This window comes from Bombyx mandarina, chromosome 20, assembly GCF_030267445.1.
Source record: "Bombyx mandarina strain Sakado chromosome 20, ASM3026744v2".
Lineage (NCBI taxonomy): Eukaryota > Metazoa > Arthropoda > Insecta > Lepidoptera > Bombycidae > Bombyx > Bombyx mandarina.
This window is the reverse complement of record NC_143226.1, coordinates 2,987,415-3,008,809: the sequence shown is the minus strand read 5'-3', so window position 1 is coordinate 3,008,809 and position 21,395 is coordinate 2,987,415. Positions and strand designations below refer to the sequence as shown.

At 36.1% G+C, this 21,395-nt stretch overlaps 3 protein-coding genes across 4 annotated transcripts in view; 1 reads left to right on the top strand and 2 right to left on the bottom strand.

Moving 5' to 3' along the window:
* Positions 1 to 21,395, bottom strand: part of LOC149500618 (waprin-like protein) — a 337,771-nt gene that overhangs the window by 256,276 nt on the left and 60,100 nt on the right. The window lies entirely within an intron of this gene.
* On the top strand, positions 1,443 to 17,762 carry LOC149500620 (glutamine synthetase 2, cytoplasmic). 2 transcript variants are annotated; one of them, XM_089735895.1, is made up of 8 exons: positions 1,443 to 1,581; positions 10,212 to 10,261; positions 10,882 to 11,079; positions 13,900 to 14,061; positions 14,472 to 14,685; positions 15,333 to 15,590; positions 16,709 to 16,848; positions 17,088 to 17,762. In XM_089735895.1, the coding sequence occupies exons 2-8, from the start codon at positions 10,234 to 10,236 to the stop codon at positions 17,237 to 17,239; spliced, it is 1,152 nt and encodes a 383-aa protein (XP_089592021.1). In that variant the 5' UTR covers positions 1,443 to 1,581; positions 10,212 to 10,233; the 3' UTR covers positions 17,240 to 17,762. The 2 variants fall into 2 exon arrangements, with proteins under 2 accessions (XP_089592021.1, XP_089592022.1); XM_089735896.1 differs by lacking the exon at positions 1,443 to 1,581 and adding an exon at positions 5,873 to 5,891.
* Irbp18 (Inverted repeat binding protein 18 kDa) lies at positions 17,606 to 19,749 on the bottom strand. Its single transcript, XM_089735911.1, has 3 exons — positions 19,472 to 19,749; positions 18,863 to 19,025; positions 17,606 to 18,291 (listed from the first exon to the last, which is right to left on the bottom strand). The coding sequence occupies exons 2-3, from the start codon at positions 18,977 to 18,979 to the stop codon at positions 18,049 to 18,051; spliced, it is 360 nt and encodes a 119-aa protein (XP_089592037.1). The 5' UTR covers positions 18,980 to 19,025; positions 19,472 to 19,749; the 3' UTR covers positions 17,606 to 18,048.

Here is a 21,395-nt window from a genome sequence, read left to right as displayed (position 1 = left end):
GTGCCCTTACGGTAAAGACGGTATTGTTGTAGCTTTCTTGTTTGCTTCCAAATACATAGATGCCTTAATACGCCTGCTGTTTTCATGTAAATTTGCAGAAGAGATACATTACGCGTAGTGTAAAGTCAAGCTTAGTAATTAGTTTAGAATTATCTAGAATAGTATTTTAATTCAGGTGGGTGTCGTAAAACGCGATGCAGGGATTCACTGGAAAATGGCCAGTATAGCTCTTTAGTAATATGGTGGAAAGTGTATTTAAAGCACTGGACCGCATTTGCCGCTTCAACTGGAATTAACATTCCGTGTTGAGGATCAAATGAGGTCGCCAAACTACAGTTCACTCGAGCACGTGCAAGCTCAGAGAGCTTCAAACTTATAAGCAAGGCCGTGAGCGACGCCGGCACCTTGAAACACCATATATAAGTCTACTTGAAGTCGTCGTGGCCTAAAGGATAAGACGTCCGGAGCATTCGTATCGAGCGATGCACCGGTGTTCGAATCTCGCCGGCGGGTACCAATTTTTCTAATGAAATACGTACTTAACAAATGTTCACGATTGACTTCCACGGTGAAGGAATAACATCGTGCAGTAAAAATCAAACCCGCAAAATTATAATTTGCGTAATTACTGGTGGTAGGACCTCTTGTGAGTCCGCACGGGTAGGTACCACCGCCCCGCCTATTTCTGCCGTGAAGCAGTAATGCGTTTCGGTTTGAAGGGTGGGGCAGCCGTTGTGACTATACTGAGACCTTAGAACTATATCTCAAGATGTGTGGCGCATTTACGTTGTAAATGTCCATGGGCTCCAGTAACCACTTAACACCAGGTGGGCTGTGAGCTCGTCCACACACATAAGCAATAAAAAAAATTAAAAAAAAAAAAAGTCCGCACAACTAACACCTTCTTACCTATATCTGCCGCGCAGAATACGTTGCGATTTGTAGAATAAGACTGTCATTATGCAACAGAATTATGATTCGAATTCATGTCTCAAGATGTCGTCACTATCCATGAGCCTCGGTGACCATTAAACATGACGTGTGCTATAAAAATAATCATTCACCAACTTAGAATAATTTTTGGTAAAATTGATTTCAAATTTTGATAAAATAAATTTTTGTATGCTATTTACTATTTACAAATGCTATTTACAAATGTTTCTATTCTAAATCCTTCGATTGAAGTCTGTTAATAAAAAGCAACATAAACGCATGAATTAGGCCGACAAAGTTTCTAAATCTAATACTGTAATGGAGAGTGTATATTGACTGCACTTTGATGTCCTTTAGCGAAGCCCTCGGACAAATACCCGGAGTGGGAACCCTCAATCAGCGTCACAATCGCTCGGTCGTAAAACCTTTTAAAATACAATTTAATTTTATCTAGCGCACATCATAAACAAAAGGTTTCACTTAATTATAATTGCACTGTAGAACTCTAAAAATATACGGCAGTGAACTAGTCCGAGCGTTTAACTATGACGCGCCCGTGTCTCCTGATGTCAGTTTGATTATAGACGTCCGACTGTTTAGTTCGTTTTGTGATCAATGATTAGTGCTACCGATTATAAACAATAAAAGGTAAATTTTAACTTTCTTTGCGTTTCGAAGTCTTTAATGTTTTCCGTGGTGCTGCTATTTTACAGTTACAGCTGTTCCTGACCACGACAATTTCAATTATAATCCGGACACTTGTTATTATTCGAAAAATCGGTAATAATTTTGTAATTAATGACAATAACAGAAAAGTACGAGATTAAATCGTTAAAGCAATTTTAATTATGTCTTTATCTCTCGAAAATCGAAGGAAATACTAAATTTAACTTCTAAGGTAACATTATGAAACTTGGTGAATTCAAAAAGTAGTTTTATTTTTACTTAATTTTAATTTTCAATGTCGCTGAGTAAGTAAGCATGCTATGCTATTGTCCTTTTAAAATTTATTCGTCGTTGTAATAAATGTATTTACGAGAAAATCTAATAAAACTACCTACCTCCTGAAAAAAAAAATGTAAATATTTTTTTAGCACATAAAATAGTTTGATATACATTAAAATTCAAACCGACACTTCGATTTTTTTTTAAATTGTCGCGTATTAAAGTAAAATATTGAGATATGCACACGGGAGTTTTTGCTGAGTATATTATGAATTCAAAATAACTTTCATAATTTATCATTTTGGCCCAAAACGTCACATAGGAGATTTTAAATGGGCAACGACATATTACGGTGTAAGTTACGTTATTCATTGACCTGTGTTTAAAATAAGACGATGATACCCATTTTTTTTTGGTAGGTAAACTTGAAATAGGTATCGTTAACACAGGCTCTTATATCAGACTTATCTCAGACCTACAGAGCTTAGTTAGGAAATCAATCATATATCAAGGTGAGCGAGGACTTTAGTGATGTGATGTTTAAATGAGCGATGATATTTTTTTTTTTTGTAGTCGGTAAACTTGAAGTAGATATCATTAACACAGGCTTTACATCAGACTTCCATTACAGAATTTAGTTAGGTAATCAACCATATATCAAGGTTAGCGGAGACACATCACTGTGATGTTTAAATAAGGTCCGACAATCGCCGAAAACTCTACCCAACTTAGATAATAATAAATAAACAAAAAGTCAACATTATGTATTCATTCATTTCCTAATTCCTAAATTGATTGCGTGTTATTTAATTAAATAAGACTAAAGTATTTCTATTTTAGTAATTTTGGCTCGTCGTTGCATTACCCGCGTTCTTGTGTGACATTAGATTTTGATGCATAACATTTATAATCAATCGATTAGCAAAAATAACTACCCGTGTCAAGCGATATCCAACGCTCCAAGGTAATAGTTGCAGGAAGTCGGTGGGTGTACTTGTTTATTTCTCTAGATGACTGGCGGTAGGACGTCTTGTGAGTCCGCACTGGTAGGTACCACCACCCTACCTATTTCTACCGGGAAGCCGTAATGCGTTTCGGTTTGAAGGGTGGGGCAGCCGTGGTATTGTAAAACTGAGACCTTCATATCTAAAGATGGGTGGCGGCATTTACGATAAATATGTCTATGGGCTCCGGTAACTACTTAACACCAGGTAGGCCGTGAGCTCGCGTACCCACAAAATCGAAAAAAAAATTGTCGCCATTTTAAGATAACGTATAAAAGTATTGTATACATATATAATATGCATAACGACTATCCGATTCTTTGGACTTGAACATATAAATGCTTCCCGGAAAATCTAACGTTGTTCAAATCCCGCGGGCAGTTATCAATTTTTCTAATTGAATACGTAATTAACTAATATTCACGATTTATTTCCCCTATGATACATTAAATTCGTGTAATAGAAATCAAACTCGCAAAACCCCGCCTATTTCTGCCGTGAAGCAGTAAAGCGTTATCTATATATATAAAAATGAATTGCTGTTCGTTAGTCTCGCTAAAACTCGAGAACGGCTGGACCGATTTGGCTAATTTTGGTCTTGAATTATTTGTAGAAGTCCAGAGAAGGTTTAAAAGGTAGATAAATATCAAAATTCCTTTTGTTTGTTTAAGTTTATTTTATACAAAAGTTTAGGTCTTTTATTTATCGATTGAGGCACTACGAAGTCTGCCGGGTCAGCTAGTACATATTAAAAATCAGAGACTTAAGGTGGGTGCCGGCATTTACGTAGTTGACACCGGTCATCGTTCTCGTCGAACCTGTTGCTTTGCGACGAAGGGTTCGACGAGTAAATTAACCCACAGACACGCCCACTGAGTTTCTCGCCGGATCTTCTCAGTGGGTCGCGTTTCCGATCCGGTGGTAGGTTTTGCGAGGCACGGCTCTTGCTAGGGTTCGTGTTAGCAACGTCGTCAGGTTTGAGCCCCGTGAGCACACCTACTAGTTAAGTGTACGCTGAAATAGCCTCTCAAGGTTATCAACTTAGGAAAAAAATTGACATCTACAGGCTTCCAGAACCCCTTAATCCTAGTTAGATAGTGAACTTGTACACGTGTCTATGTATTAAAAAAAAGGGCTGACCTTGGGGCACTTCCGCCTTTGTGAAAGAAATAAACAACAAAACATTATTTACTCGTGGCAAAGCATAATTCATACATCAAATACCTAACACGTATTTATGAATTTACAATACCAAAACGAATTCACAATAACAGTTGTAATAATTTACTGCGCACAAATACCGGTCATTAATAATATTGTCGCATAGTTACTTAGTACGATAATTAATCTTGGATCAAGGATAGATCGCATATACGATGAATGAATTTGATTAGTCACTCGCTCGAGAGGCGTGGGTGCAAATATAAGGCGCGCGCTGAAAGATTTGTTTTATCGTCCCATAAATAATTATAGATCTATAATGAAGCAAGGAATCGAATACTTACTTTAGGTCTTTTCTAGTCGTCACACGTAAGTAATGTAGATATGGGTGATCCATTTTAAGGGAAAGGCTTTATTAAATCATTGATCTTAATTAAAAAAGTCTAGAATACTCGCGAAAACGAAGCGATCATTAAAAGCAAAAGCTGTTTAGTACTAATAACAGTTAAGTTGTAAGAATTCGATAGATAATACAAAAAAACAAAAACATTGCTTTTGCGGGAACCTTTACCAACCTTTCAACCTTTACCAACTCCTCGAAATATATCTTCGATATTTTAAGTTTAGAAAAAATCTATTTTATACTCTAACCTTTTCAAGCGGTTTGCGTATATAAAGACGTGTGGGGATTTGACATGTGTTGCCCATGCTGAGTATTTTATTAAAATTCTGAATTAATGAACATAATAGTATTTAAGGTTACTAGTATTGAAATTCGATAATAATCACTGACGCCTCAAGATTTATATTCGTTTTGAACTACGTTTCCTCTTATTTTGTCATTGACATTATTCTAGTAAATTATTGGGAAAAAACTTGTGACCAAAATAGAATTTATTAAAAAAAAAAATCGTTGTGGAACAAAGTAAAATATTTATTGTTCTATTTTTGCCCATTTATATTAATATATTTATAAATAAGTGATGCGAAACAAGGTTCAAGCTCAAAAAGTTTGATAGCGAAAAGAGGTTAAAGAACTTTTGCTAAGGGCCTTGTAGGTTTCCTAATCTCGACCTCAGCACTGACAAGTTGGGTCTGGCAAAGTACCTATTTATTATTGTATTTAAAAAAAAAGATTTAGTTAATGGAATTTTTAGAAATAGAAAAAACAAATACAGTACAATAAGACTTTACATTACAATAGGATCTACTGTAAAAACAATATAATTTTTATTTTTACTTCTTTTTAATAATAAGATTATCTTTTCTCATCTAAAGCATCTAAAGTTGAAATAAGATATATATTTCATTAAAATTATTGTACGAATCACGTTTTTAATTATAATGTCTTACGTCATTAAAAATCTCCCCAGCGGTGTTATCCGATAAAAAAAAATTAATGAAGTCACAAACATCGAACGATGTTTCGGATCGTAGTGTTTTGACCTACATGTGATATCGTCAGTAATTCCGTGCGTGGACTACGACGGAAATAAAATGCATAATGAAGCTAACACCGAAATTTTAGTTATTTATTTTTTTATTAATTATGTGTGTGGACGCGAGCTCACAGTTACTGGAGCCCATACACATCTACAACGTAAATGCGCCACACACCTTGAGATATAAGTTCTAAGGTCTCAGTATAGTCACAACGGCTGTCCCACCCTTCAAATCGAAACGTATTACTGCTTCACGGCAGAAATAGGCGGGGCGGTGGTACCTACCCGTGCGGACTCACAAGAGGTCCTGCTACCAGTAATTACGCAAATTATAATTTTGCGGGTTTGATTTTTATTACACGATGTTACTCCTTCACCGTGGAAGTCAATCGTGAACATTTGTTAAGTACGTATTTCATTAGAAAAATTGGTACTTGCCTGCGGGATTCGAACACCGATGCATCGCTAGATACGAATGCACCGGACGCCTTATCCTTTAGGCCACGCCGATTATAAATTGATTGCTTAAAATTTTGTTATTATTATTTTTTTTCTACAAAATTGGTCTCTTGTAAACAACAAGCAATGTACAGTGAAAATTATGTTTTTGAAACTTGTTAATACGAATCAACAATCCCGGGAAGTTAGAAGTTTTTATATAACCGTGTGTGATGCACAAACATAATTACATAAAATATTTTGTATCTCAGGAATGTGGACAAGATAGGATCATAATAACAAATTACATTATTATTTTTGCAACGTTTCGGTCTTTTATCAGACCTTCATCAGGCATCTGAAACTTACACATATTGATAACCAACAATATAAAAATAACAATTGTCAACACTACAATATTAACCATAATATGAATTCCAACAATCACTATCTTACTCTGCACTACAAGGCAACTGTGCAGTGACAATTGTTATTTTTATATTGTTGGTTATCAATATGTATAAGTTTCAGATGCCTGATGAAGGTCTAATAAAAGACCGAAACGTTGCAAAAATAATAATGTACCTAATTTGTTATTATGATCCTATCTTGTCCACATTCCTGAGATACAAAATATTTTATTAATAATTATGGACGATAATATTAATAATAATAATTACATCAATTTTTAAATAACATATTATTAACTAGAACATTTTGATTCTGTTATTTTTTCCTTTTTTGCCAGTCCAGCGTTTAAAAACGTTGAGTCGAAAATTTAAAATTGTAACAAGATTTTTAATATCCATTTTATGCAAGTAAATAAATCGTTTTAAATCAATTAATATCAGGCAGACTGTGAGCTTGTGTGCTCATGAAGCCTGATAAAAAAACGCAACCACATAAATTATGTAGTGGTCTCGCTTCAAAAATATTTTTATTGCCTGATGAACTTTGAAAACCTGTTTCGGTCCGCCATGTTTGTTTTCCATATCAGCTGTTCAAATGGCGCCTTAAAATCATTTTTACGCACGAAGATACGAGACGTGGTTTACAATTAATTACAATTACAAAATATTTGCTTAGGAATTCACGACACAGCTGTATAGGACGCTCTTACAATCACAGAAACATTAAGGTTTCCATTCATATCTATTAGATAGATTCATAATGAAAGTATAATTTTAATGCTGTCCTTTTAAAATTGTTTACGGATCTTTCTTTTAATTTTTCAATGGCATAGATTGGTGGACGAGCTCACAGCCCACCTGGTGTTAAGTAGTTACCGGAGCCCATAGACATCTACAACGTAAATGCCGCCACCCACCTTGAGATATGAGTTCTAAGGTCTCAGTATAGTTATAGTAATCGGCAAACTTCTTGAGCAAATGACCTTGACTGCGCAGAACCGAATTTTAGATCACTTTGGTGGTGAGGGTGAGGCGCAACGGCAGGGGAAATCGTATCGAGCGCGTTATTGGTAGATCAGTCGAGTCTTGCGTCCCGCACCGCGCCCTCATTCCGCTTGCTCCCAAAAGTACGCTTGCGTACAGTGGAAAGTCTATCGTTATTAATCGTTAAGTTATTTGTTATAATTGCTTGTGGACTTTGTTGCCATTGCTATTTCTTGAGTGTTTGTTGATTTTTTATAAAACATACACTATGCCGTGACAAACTTGTGTAGTACTTAAAAGAAAGGGTAGAAAAATTGTGTACGATGTATATTGCTTCATTATAAAACAGGGGAAGAATGATATGGAAAAATTAAAACAGACTTCGGAAGCAACAAAAACATCAGTGAGTACTGTTAGGTGCATTATTAACGAAGCTAAAGGCTCTGGCTTGCTCGCCGTGTTTCGGACTCCGGGTAAGAAAAGATCAGGGAAGAAGAAAGTTACCGGAATGGATAGTTTCGTTCAATCTGTAATAAAAAGATGTAATCATAATAACTACATAACAAGCAGCGAAACTCCGTACCGTAGAAAGGCTTCGAAAAATTTAAAGAAGATATAAATTTTAATGGCTCGGAATGAAGCTTACGACGAATTATGAAAGAGCTAGGCTTCAGATGGAAGAAAAGAACAGAAAATAATCGGAAGCTGGTAAATGAAAAAAGTAACATTCGATTGCTACGAATCGAATATCTTCAAAAAATAATTAATTATAGACAAAAAAGAAGACCGAATCGACCGAGTTGTAAACTACGCCGATGAGCCCTATGTCGACTCATCACGATGATAGCGACTCGGGTGATGAAAAAAGGGATGATGATGATGGTCAAGATAATGATAACGAAAAAAAAATTACAAATACCAGCTTCGCTTCAACTGAACCAAGACCTGGCAACAGCTCTAGTTTTGACTTAATAGAAGGAATATCTATTTTACCCCAAGATTAAATTATTACAATTATTAACCTATATGTTTTGTTGATGTTCTAATAAATATATAAATATATACATATGTTGATTTTAATAATTTAATAGCATTATGACGCAGAGTAAGTAATGTTTTTGCACGTGAGTGTACCATGCGCAAACTTACCCCCACTATGTCAACAAATGCTCAAGAAGTTTGCCGGTTATTATACAACGGCTGCCCCACCTTTCAAACCGAAACGCATTACTGCTTCACGGCAGAAATAGCCAGGTTGGTGGTACCTACCACCTGTGTAGAAGACCAGGCAAGCGTCACCACACAAATTCTTGTAACACGAGATTGCCGCTTGATTTGACTTTGCGATAAACGCCATGTTCATTAACAACTACGTATTATAATATAAAAACAAACATGACCTTGTTATTTAAATTAATGTGATGTTTTATGTATTTCTGAACACGTCAAGAGGAAGCACTTGTTTGTATAGATTATATGAATAATATTAACATCAATGTCATTGATTACGAGTATTTACGTTTTAACAAACAAAAAGGACAGTACTAATACAAAAATAATGGTATCTTATAAAAGGTATAACCTTTAAACGAGCAATTCTTGTATATTAATATATTATACTTATATAATCTGATTCTCGGAAACGGCTCCAACGATTTTCATAAAATTTAGTATACAGGGGATTTCGGGGGCGATAAATCGATCTAGGTACGATTTATTTTCAGAAAATGTTGTTTTATTCGTGTTTTCAATAATCAACTCTTCCCGACATCTATTGGCGAATAATAATACTATTTTCCTTAATTGAGGGCAACTAACCGCTTTAAAGACAATACAAGATGGCGTTATAAAAAAAAACGAGCAAAGCCCGGTCATCGTCTAGTTTTACTTTAAACAAACAAATATATTCATAAAAATAAAGTTTAAAATAAAATATACAAAGGATTTGGTTTTATACTGTTAGCCGATCTTAGTTTTGACTACACACATCCACTTTTATAAATTCGAGTACAGTCGGCTTCAAAAGTGCGTAGATGTGAAATCGAAAAAATTCACGCTATACAATATCACTATTTAGAATGAGAAGGTGGTGAGGTAAAAATTAAAATAGACTTATGCCGGATGACGTTAACTTTTTTTATTTATTTATTGCTTAGATGGGTGGACGAGCTTACAACCCACCTGGTGATAAGTAGTTACCGGAGCCTAATTTAAGGTTTAGAATTTGGAAAAAATATGTCATAACCAAAAAAAAACTTCTTCAGCTATTGGAATGGTGTGAACTTAATTGAAGTTCAATAAAAAACATCGAACTGTTGATGCTAATACCAAATGAAAGGTATCTTTAATTACAAAAATAAATGTCGCCTATTAAGCGGAATCTTTTACCTTTAAACGAGCAATTCTTGTTATATAATCTGAATGTCAGATGTCTATATAATCTGAATCTCGGAAACGGCTCCAACGATTTTCATAAAATTAAGTATACAGAGGATTTCGGGGGCAATAAATCGATATAGCTACGATTTATTTTCAGAAAAAGTTGTTTTATTCGTGTTTTCAATAATCAACTTTATCGATAATCAACTTTATGACTCTTACCGACATCTGTTGGCGAATAATAATACTATTTTTCTTAATTGAGAGCAACTAACTGCTTTAAAGAAAAAACAAGATGGCGTTATAAAAAAAACCGGTCATCATCTAGTATCGCTTAAAGGGAATAATAATAAAATAATAATAATAATAAAATAAGAATAATAGCCTTTCAACCCTCGATATAATTTAGTGTTCAAGGAATACTGTAGCTAACAGTACGTTGCATGCCACGCAATAACTATGAATATTGTACGTATTTAGCGAATGTACTACAATTCAATTATATCTCATTACAGGTGATTAAGCGGTGCTAGAAAAATGTCGGAAACTCAAAACAAAGTGCAAGGTTGGTTGTTTTTATTTTATAATTCTTCGTAGGTAATCTGAATGAATTGTACCTACTGTTATTATTATAAATTTTTTTATTGCTAAGATGGGTGGAATGGCTCACAGTCCACCTGGTGTTAAGTGGTTACTGGAGCCCATCTACAACGTAAATGCGCCACCCACCTTGAGATATAAGTTCTAAGGTCTCAGTATAGTTACAACGGCTGCCCCACCCATCAAACGAAACGCATTACTGCTTCACGGCAGAAAATAGGCGGGAACGGACCGTGCGGACTCACGAGAGGTCCTACCACCAGTAATTACGCAAATTATAATTTTGCGGGTTTGTTTTTTATTACACGTTACTATTCGTTCGCCGTGGAAGCCAATCGTGAACATTTGTTAAGTACGTATTTCATTAGAAAAATTGGTACCCGCCTGCGGGATTCGAACACCGTTGCATCGCTAGATACGAATGCACCGGACGTCTTATCCTTTAGGCCACGACGACTTCAGTATATTGTATTAATTAATACAACGCAACTTAAGGTTTGGGCAGTTACTGTAGCACATGGGCATCTGTGTGCAAAGTAACGGTCTCACACCTGTTATATAACGAATACGAACGTATTTTTGCAGATAATCCAAAAATTTTATCGGGTCCCGTGCTACAGAACTCTCCGAATGCATTCCTCTCGAAGACACTGTTGGACCGGTACAGAGATCTACCGCTGCCGGAAGACAAGGTCCTCGCCACATACGTATGGATCGACGGCTCCGGCGAGCATGTTCGTTGCAAAGACAGGACTTTGAACTACATTCCAGAGACTCCTAAAGGTGGGTGCTGTACTGCAAGCAAAACGTTAAGACTCCTTACCGATAGCTTTTGTCTTACCCTCTAACTTTAATAGCGCCGTACCACATGTGGACGCCTTCAGCTCTAACTCTAGGAGTAGGTTTACGGACCCCGGTAACTGTACTCGTCGAACTCGACAAAGAGTTCGACGTGCAACTTAACTCATGCATAAGCCCGCTGAATTTCTCGCCGGATCTTCTCAGCGGGTCGCGATTGCGATCCGGTAGTAGATTCATTCGCGATGCAGTTAGTCTTAAGTTGTTAGGTTTCCTTTGGAGACGCTCGGACAGCTGTTAGCAAATCCCATCCCTCCTGTCTGAGCCTTTGCTCGCCCACCTGTCCTGGTGAAACTGGAAAGGCCATTGGGACACCAGTAATCCCTCATTCAAAAAAAAACCACACGTGTGACCAAGCCCCAACATACACACTTCATTCTAGTAGGTAATAAAGTAAACACTTCCCCTAAACGAGGGTGTGCGAGCAATTAGAGTTATTCAATGGAATATTTGTGTGGCTTCCCACTTACACGTAATAGCGGGCTTTATTTATTACGTTTGTGTTTGTTCTGCAGTGGTGTGTGGATACTATTATCGTCGCGTTTTGTTAAAGTTTTGTGACCCTACTTTTGTTGCCAGTGAACCCGAGATCGATTCTCGGTTAGAGATAACGTTTATTAAAACATTTATGATCTGGATGAACTCATTCGCATTTCGTGTGTTCTAGCATATTTAACACATTTCAATAACACGTAAATATTTTTTTGATCCATTCTTGAATAGTAAGAAAAAAAAAACGTGTGGCACTCGAGAACTGCCGCGGTAAAGCTATTGCATAGCATTTATTATCAACTTATGCAATTATAATTAGACAATGATAATTTAATATTAAAACAATAATAAAACAAGACCACGCTATATTAAACATTAATAAAAGCAAAGCATTAACTGTCCCCTTCACACTCATAAGCTAGACCGCGCGAGAGAGAGATGGGCAGACTTTTCATGATGCGCATGCAGTGTGACGTCACGCCACGCTCTTATTCACAAACACTACACAAGCGCAACGTGTGAATTTGTTGAACGCGAGCTACATGGTAGGCGGAGTGAGGTGTGTTAGGTTTTTTTCGTTACGAAATTTCATGATTCGGTCGCCGCGCTCAAGGCCCGCGATAAAAGCTATGCAATAGCTTAAAACAGCTTGTTAATCATACCCAAGACACATACAGCCACCCAAACAGAACACATGTATATTATTTGAGAAATTCTTTTATTTCACAGTTTTTGGTATAAATCAAACGACGGTTGATCTGTATTCCTGTTTAGTTGAACCGTGAACAAAATAGTGAAGTGGTCACCTATTTTGTCGCGAGCGGATTATTGTTTGCGATTGATTGCCCGATCTTAATTTTCAATAAGTTTCAAAAAAAATGAAAAAAAAATAAAACTAACAAGTTTCCTTTGCCTTCTTTTTTTTGTTATTAAATAGATAAGAGCCGTAGTAACGAATCGACCGTAAGGGGAAAGATATTTACTGATTATACCATTTATGCTGGGTTTTACAGATGAATTCGTGTACCAATTAAATCGGCTTGCTATCCGGAGAATTGTTCGCCGATAATGTAAACGGGGCCTTAGACGGTCATAGCGTTTTCATGATGTCTTTAATTGAAATTGACATCTCGACAAATACATAAAATATCCTATAAAGATAACATCTTGCGTGGAGGGATCAATTAAGCGATTATAGCCCTACTGTGTACTTATACGTTTTCTTAAATGACTCCAGAAAAGAAGGACTTTTCATTTCGATAAATTTTGTCTCGGTGACCCGATTTTGATGGTCTTTCTTTTTCTTATTATTAACTGGATATTAGAGAACTAGTGTTTTGGTTACCGAAGCCCGCAGACACCGACACATGAGTTCTAAATCTCAATTAAGTAATGAAACGGTCGCCTGCCTCACCCTTCAATCCGGTACTTGTTACAGCTTCGCGGCAGAAACAGGGTTGTCAATACATATTTTATTTAAAGTTTATCGGATTAAGTTGAAACTGCGTTGAGCAAATATTATTAGCGCGTTCTTTATGTTTTTGCCATAGTACTAAGAAGGAATGAAAACGCGAGTGCTTTGCTAACATTGTTTTATTGCATGTGTTTAGCAACAGTAAAAGCGAAGCGTGGTAGTTTTGTATTAGAAGTGAATTCGTTCGTTCGGACATCCCTAATCGAGGAAGGGTACGGAACTTGCCCATCAAAATCCACTATGTCCCCAGTTTGTCCCCAGCACAAACCGTTACGTTGTGATATATATATATAAGAGAATCTATGTACGGATGTATTTTCGACTTATATTATCTTTCGTAATTAGCTTGCTGAATACTCTTGTTTTATTATAAAATTACATTTTGTTGAGGACGCAGCTATTTTTTTTATTGCTTAGATGGGTGGACGAGCTCACAGCCCACCTGGTGGTAAATGGTTACTGGAGCCTATAAACATCTAACACGTAAATGCGCCACCCACCTTGAGATATAAGTTTTAAGGTCTCAGTATAGTTACAACGGCTGCCCCACCCTTCAAACCGAAACGCATTACTGCTTCACGGCAGAAATAGGCAGGGTGGTGGTACCTACCCGCGCGGACTCGCAAGAGGTCCTACCATCAGTAAGAAAGCTAGTAGCATAAAAATTAGACTTTTCTACAACTAACTAACTTAGACTGATTTTTAGGGTGCTGCTTTACCTAAGTTGTATTTTTAATTTCAACAATTTATTTATATTTATATTTCATTGATGTTGCCAGACCTGCCGATATGGAATTACGACGGCAGCTCTACAGGCCAGACGACAAGCACGAACTCAGACACGCACCTGAAGCCCCAGGCCATATACAGGGACCCGTTCCGGCGCGGAAACCACGTGCTTGTCATGTGCGACACATACGATTACAACATGCAACCAACAAGTTAGTTACGGTTTATATTACGCTCCAATCAAACTATAGAACGGTTTTTTTTATGCTACCTATGCTGATAGCCTTGAGAGGCCATTTCAGCTTCGTCTTGACGTGTATGTGAGCTCACGAGGCTCAAACCGGGAGTGTTGCTAAAACTGGCCCTAGCAAGAGCAGCGCTTCGCAGAATCTATCACCGGATCGGAAACGCGACCCACTGAGAAGATCCGACGAGAAACTCAGTGGGCTGTGTCTATGGGCTAATGGTCTTAGGCTGAACACCGTGTACATGTCCGGCGAAGTTGGAATATCCCCTCGAGGCTACCGGCGAATGGATAGAGAATAAAATGCACTAGAGATGATCCAAAATTGAGAGCACATCATGTCTATTCATCTATTGTAGTTCAATAAAATTCTTATAGAGACAAACCACCGTATTAAGTGCCAAGAAGCGTACGACCGCTGCAGAGACCACGAGCCGTGGTTCGGCATAGAGCAGGAGTACGTGCTCCTCGACTCTGACCTTAGACCGTTTGGATGGCCTACAACTGGAAGCCCTCCTGCCCAGGGACCATATTATTGCGGCGTTGGAGCTAACAAGGTCTTCGCGAGGGATCTCATTGAAGCCCATTATAAGTAAGTGAGGATGTTCATTCTCAACATTATATTTTATTCAAACAAATGCGCTTACAGTTTTTTTGGATCCTTCTAAACGGCCCGACGTCTTAAAAGATGTAAAGCTCGTGTTAATTTTTCGCAAACACATTTAGAATTGTTTAATTCAACGTTTAAGTGTTCTTATGCCATATAAGTATGTCGGTCCTTTCAAATATATTTGAGGGATCATAGAAAATGTTATTTTTTTGTTTCTTGGCACAAAAATGATTGCCATTGCCACCAATGCGTGAACTCAACATTACTTCCGATATTTTGCACTGCCGCCAAAATAGACTGTTTAACAAATTAAATGCAATTAAGTTGAGATGGGTTTCTTTTTTATTTATTTTTATTTGGTTCACGGGTAAAATCTATACATAATTAACATTTAACCAAAAATACAAAAAAAATGGATACATTATTTAATATACCCGTTACAATATTATTGTGATCACAGCTACTCATGCAGCGTCATGTGCATAGGTATTTTCCACTTCATACAGTCGTTCGTATTTCTATGATAGTAGAGATGATAACGGAAGGATAAAAAAAAATTAAAATGAATTGCTCTTTTATTTTCCGCTTCAACGTCGAGTGTTGTGATAAGAGATGTTTTATTTTCTCAGATGCTGTCTGTATGCTGGAGTGCCGATCACAGGTACGAACGCTGAGGCGATGCTCTCGCAGTGGGAGTTCCAAGTCGGGCCCTCCGTTGGCGTTTCAGCTGGAGATGACCTGTGGATAGCTCGTTTTATCCTGCATCGTCTGGCCGAAGAGTTCGGAGTCATCGTCACTTTCGACCCCAAACCGGTGTCGGATTGGAATGGTTCGGGTGCTCACCACAATTTCTCGACAAAGAAAATGCGAGATGAAGGGGGAATTACGTAAGTGTGTTCTATTTTTTCTGTTTAAATGCGTATTATAACAATAATACGCATTTAAGGCACGGAATTCCGGATCCTCCCGATCCACTGACGGTGCTTTTAGGTACCTTAAGCACCGGTCATCGTTCTCGCCGATTCTCGCCGAAGGGCTCGGCGAGTAAACTAACCTACAGACACAGCCCACTGAGTTTCTCGCCGGATCTTCTCAGTGGGTCGCGTTTCCGATCCGGTGGTAGATTCTGTGAAGCAGTGCTCAACTTCACCAGGTTTGATCCCCGTGAGCGCACCTACTCGTCCGGTAACGCTGATATAGCCTCTCAAGGCTATCAGCATAGGTAGGAAAGAAACGTAATAAAAGTATTACAGGTACACCTTGAGCCATGAGTTCTAAGTCGGTTTTAGGGTACAAGGACTGCCCCACCCTTCTAAACAAAACGCATTACTGCTTCACGGCAGAAATAGGCGGGGTGGTGGTACCTACCCGCGCGGGGCTTAGAATACGCCTTACCACCAACGTAATGCCCATTTTTTTTTATAGTTCGTTAGTTTCCCTCACTAGAGCTAAGTCGTTGGCAATGAAGTCTTCTTGCTTTAGAATTTTTCGATAATTCGAATACAAATGGATTACCGGGAAACTGAGGAAAGTTTCGGGGATTTTCGGGATGCAAGTAGCACGGGACCGCTTGTTTGAACATGGAAGAAAGACTTTATGGACTTTGTAGGTTCTTGATGGTGAAATAAAAGAATGTGTTCGCATCTCTATTATTATCGACTAGCGGCCCGCCCCGACTTCGCTTGGGTAGTAGCGTTCGCGATGTAAAGAATTTTAAGTAATTTTTTTACACATTGGGTTACATTATTGGAGTTTCAGTAAGGATTCCTAATTTTTTTTAAATATAATAAATATAGCCTATATCACCCGGGGATAGCGTATCTTTCCAACAGTGAAAGAATTTTTCAAATCAGTTCAGTAGTTTCGGAGCCTATTCAATACAAACAAACAAACAAATCTTCCCTCTTTATAATATTAGTATAGATAATTTATTTCTTTAACAGACTGACAGTAGTTATGTTATGTATGAAAACAATTGAATGTTTTTGATACCTTTTTTTTGCAGTGAAATCGAGAGGGCGATTGAAAAGCTCTCCAAAGTGCACATGAAGCACATTAAGGTATACGACCCTCGCGGCGGCAAGGACAACGAACGCCGACTGACAGGACTCCACGAAACCGCTAGCATTCATGATTTTAGTTCGGGTAAGGGTTACATTAAAAAAAATTTATACGTATGAAAGGCGATGTGTGTATATACCCTATACATTCATCGACAGTGCGTTTCCAGAGGTCTTTTTTGATACGCATTTAGTTGAGCATTATGCCGCATAATGCGCTCTTGTGCTGTGATTGGAAAACGGCCATTATTTTATATCACAGGTGGTGACGATTTTAGTTTCATGTTCTTCGTAATAAGTTTGTACATAAAACCACGTTTCCAGGTGTTGCTAGCCGCAGTGCCAGTATAAGAATACCTCGGCAGGTGGAGGCAGAGAAACGCGGGTACCTCGAGGATCGGCGCCCGGCTTCGAACTGCGATCCGTACTCTGTGACCGATGCACTCATGCGCAGTTGTATACTTGACGAATTATAATAAAAAAAATAAAACTATTTTATTTTTCACCCGCTCGGTGGAAGATCTTCCCTTTTTAATGAACTCCCAAAATTGCCCCCCAATGTAAATCCTTGATACAATAAACCTTAAACCCAAACCCAAAAATCCTTCAATTCACTCAGACTGCATATTATCAAGTTGATTTTCTATTTTTTTATTATTTAAAACACAGATAATAAGCTCATTGACCACTTGGCTTTAAATGGTTAGCAAAATATGTAGAATACATGTATTATTCCTTGCCGTAAGAAAAATTCAAAGGATCAGGAAGATAACTGTCTCTACCCACTGTCACCACCAAAAACCAAGACTGATAATTTCTGAATGTCACCCAAGTAAAAGGCATTTTGTTTGAACATTGAAATGTTGTATTACATCATAATAATAATAATGCACAAATCTTAAAGCTAAATTAAAAATGCATTACATGCAGCCAGTTATAATTTATACAATTTACAACTATCATATGCTCCCTGCAATGGAATCAAAATTAAAATTAAAACACAAATAAAGAATGAACATTGTAAATCATTTACCAATTTGAATAAGCTATATTTTAATTTCAATCAGAAAGAAAATTTATTTAGTTCATTATTGTTTTATTACACTTTGCCGTCTCTTTTATATAGAAGAAATATATGATATGTCATGCTTTACTGTGTCACTAATTTTAACTTACAAGGCTTCTGTAAATTTCACAAAAAGTAATCTCCTTTGCGTTGTCTCTAAATCAGAAAATTCACGTACGTAACTTAGTGTTTGTATCATATCACTCACACTTCTAAATACTATTTATCATTTGTGTCCCTATCGTCTGGTAAGTCTTCAAAGAGCTTGTTTAAGTCGATACCTTCCAATTCGGTGGTGTCTTTCTTTGCTTGAGCAAAAAACAAGTCTTTCAGGAACTGAAGTTGTTTTGATAAAGTTTTTACTTTCTCTTCGAGCACTTGGTTCTCGGCTTTCAATTTACTGACACGTGAGAATGTTTCCTGCGTGCGCTGTTTAGATTTGAATCTACTTTTTTTTACTGCCTGAAAAAACAAATACAATATCTGATAACAAAAATTGTATTTATTCTGATAATGTAAGAGGTTCTTTTTTATTGTGGATTATTTGGGCTTTACCAAATGAGAAATTGCTGAGACCTGCCCTTAAAAGAGCAATGCTTCATTAAATCTGTCACTGGACCAGAATCGCGACCCACTGAGAGGACCAGGTGAGAAACTTAGAAAGTTATGCTACATGTTAAGCCCTTTAAAGGGTTCAATAAAAACAGCAACTGGTCAAATAGCACCAAAGAACAATCCAAAATGATGTATTTAAGGTGACAGCAAAAGTTTGTTGCCCGGTTGTCTATATCAGGTATGTAACTTAGACTGTACAGTATTTCATATTTGCTTGACAATTGAAACTGGAGATTAAATTATATGAGTGACCATCAATGGGGCGGCTCTACTACAGAACAGTCATATGGTCCAGTTTGAAGGATAGACAGTAGTAATAAAAGGAAATGAAGGTCAATAGGTACCAACAACAACTCGGGAACTCCATTAGATATTAAGCTTAGTCACCAGTATTGTCATGATAAATATGTCATCTTACCTCATTATTCCTGTTTCGTCTTTTTCTGTAATCATCATCCTCATCATCAGCATCGCTAACACCACGCTTCCCTCTTTTAACAGGAGGCATATCGTAAAAATTGTCTTCCAATAACATTAAAAATGAATCAGGCTTTATGTAGCTTTTACTTGGTGGTAATTATCTAATGGGAATATAATGAAAAATGTACACATTGTACTATTAACATAACTATATCATTAAGAATATTTTTTGATTACTATGACAGAGATATGACTCCAAAGGTTATGTGACAGTCAAAATAAACAGTAAATATGATCAGTTCTAATTTATGGTTTCCAAAACTGTTAAGTCTAACTACTTTTGTAACATACAAAATCCAAACAATTAATAATAATTAATTAACAAATATTTGTTAAGATATTAACTTCGTTTAATTTTCCGTTGTTGCATTCGTCATTTAAAACAAAGGCAGGCATTAATTGGTCTCAAAAAATGGTTTCATAAAATATTTAATATAAATTTAATACAAAATGTTTTCGTACATATTGCTTTATGAATATGACGCAATTATTATTTCCATTAAATAATCCCCGTCATACATTTTACGTATGTAGAAGTCAAACTCACCATGCAAGTAGGTTTGGAGCAGTTTAAGAGGTATTCACTATATCAGATGAATACGTAAATAATGTTGTAATCAATTAGATTTATTTGTTTTAGTTAACTTTGTATTTAATTTTACTATTGCTACATACAAATAATGTTTGTGACACTGACTTTTTATTTCCCACTATTTTGATTATTTGTTTAATTAGTTCATTGGCCAGACAAAGAGAGAATAGCACATACAGCCAAATCTTTTGGAGCAAAACCGAGGTTACGCTTGTTGTATGTGGTGTTGCAATGGAAGAGAAATTTAAAAAAATTACATAAGTACCTATAGCTTTTGAAATCTTCTGAAATTATTTTTGTGATTTTAATAGATCAGGTATTTAGTCATAAAATAATTTAGCTCATTAGTTTGTTCGTTTATTCCTTTTAAAGGCGCTAAAAGTTACTATTGAAACATAAACTCTATGAATATATTTTTTTTAAATTCCATTTTCTTCTTTGCCAACAAACCAAAAACATAAATTTGTTTCATATTGTTAGAAAAAAACAAATTCAACATATTTGAGTATTAGAAAATTCAGATTTGGCTTTAAGACATATACTCAATTTATGTAATTTGTAGTGGGAAAGTAATAATTATAGAGTATCAAAAGATAATTTCTCCTTGCCTAATTAAGGACCTGGAGCGACCTGCATTAATGTTTAGTACGTTGATGATCTTATGAAAGAAAAACTTGAGAAAAAAAAGATTAATAAATAAAACAACAATAAGATCAGACCATTATAATTCTTTCGTCACAATAAACTTCTAACATATTACGTAAATTTTATTTACACAATGGAAGCATCGAATGCTTAAACGACCTAATACTGTATTAATGCAATTTTATATCATTACCATAAAGATGAATAATCGTTTGAAACATAACTACCGTAAACACTAAGAACAGGCAACATTTTCAAAATTTTATAATTAAACAAATGCAAAAGATCCTTTCATGTGATCGGAATGATCAGAATTTGTTCCACTTCGAAGAGTCAACGAATAATCTATAATATACTACTTGAACATTTTCTATAATACCACACAAAAGTGGAAGACTAAAAACTGGTCATACTTAATTTACTTTCAAACCGGTTTTGAGCGATAGCTTTAGAAGTAATTACCGTGTACAGATAAAATAAAATCACTTAGCACACTTATTCGATTATCTTGAAATATTCAGGCAGTGGGAACATTAGTAGTTACAGTATATTTAGAACCAAATATAATTATAAAATACATTATGTAGTTAACAAGTATTATAATTTATTAAATATTATTTTTAGGCAGACTGTCATTACTACTGGTGTATTTATGAAGTTGTATCTTAAAAATACATTCTTCCAATCTTTAGTCTAGACTCAGATCCAATATAATTCATTGAAAATCTAGACTTGATTTGTACTGCTGTTATCAAATTAATACAGATAGGTTTTTTTATAGATAAAACAAATATCAAAACACACGTAAAATAGTAAGTGGAAGCGAGTCCATATAAAGACACAGAATTTATATTTAATTAGAGCTAAACTCAAGTTACATACATTCACACTCAAATTTCATTTTTAAATTAAAGTAATTTAATTTTTATACGTTAGCAAATAAAAAGAGTTTGCATATAGGCCGAAGGGATTCTACAAAAACAACAAGAGTTCTGTAAACTTTTCAATAGCTAAATGTGTATTTATCATTCGTTAGAATAAGTTTGCACTATGATTAATGTTGCCGTTTACTAATTTTATTATTTCATACTTATTTAATCTATGTTTGGCACAACACGTAAATAGTAGGGTACTATCACTTAGAATTGATCCATTTGTGCTCGAAAATCACAAAACTTTTTAGTTTTTATTATTTACTTACAAATACTCGTAGGTATATAAGAAACTACATTCA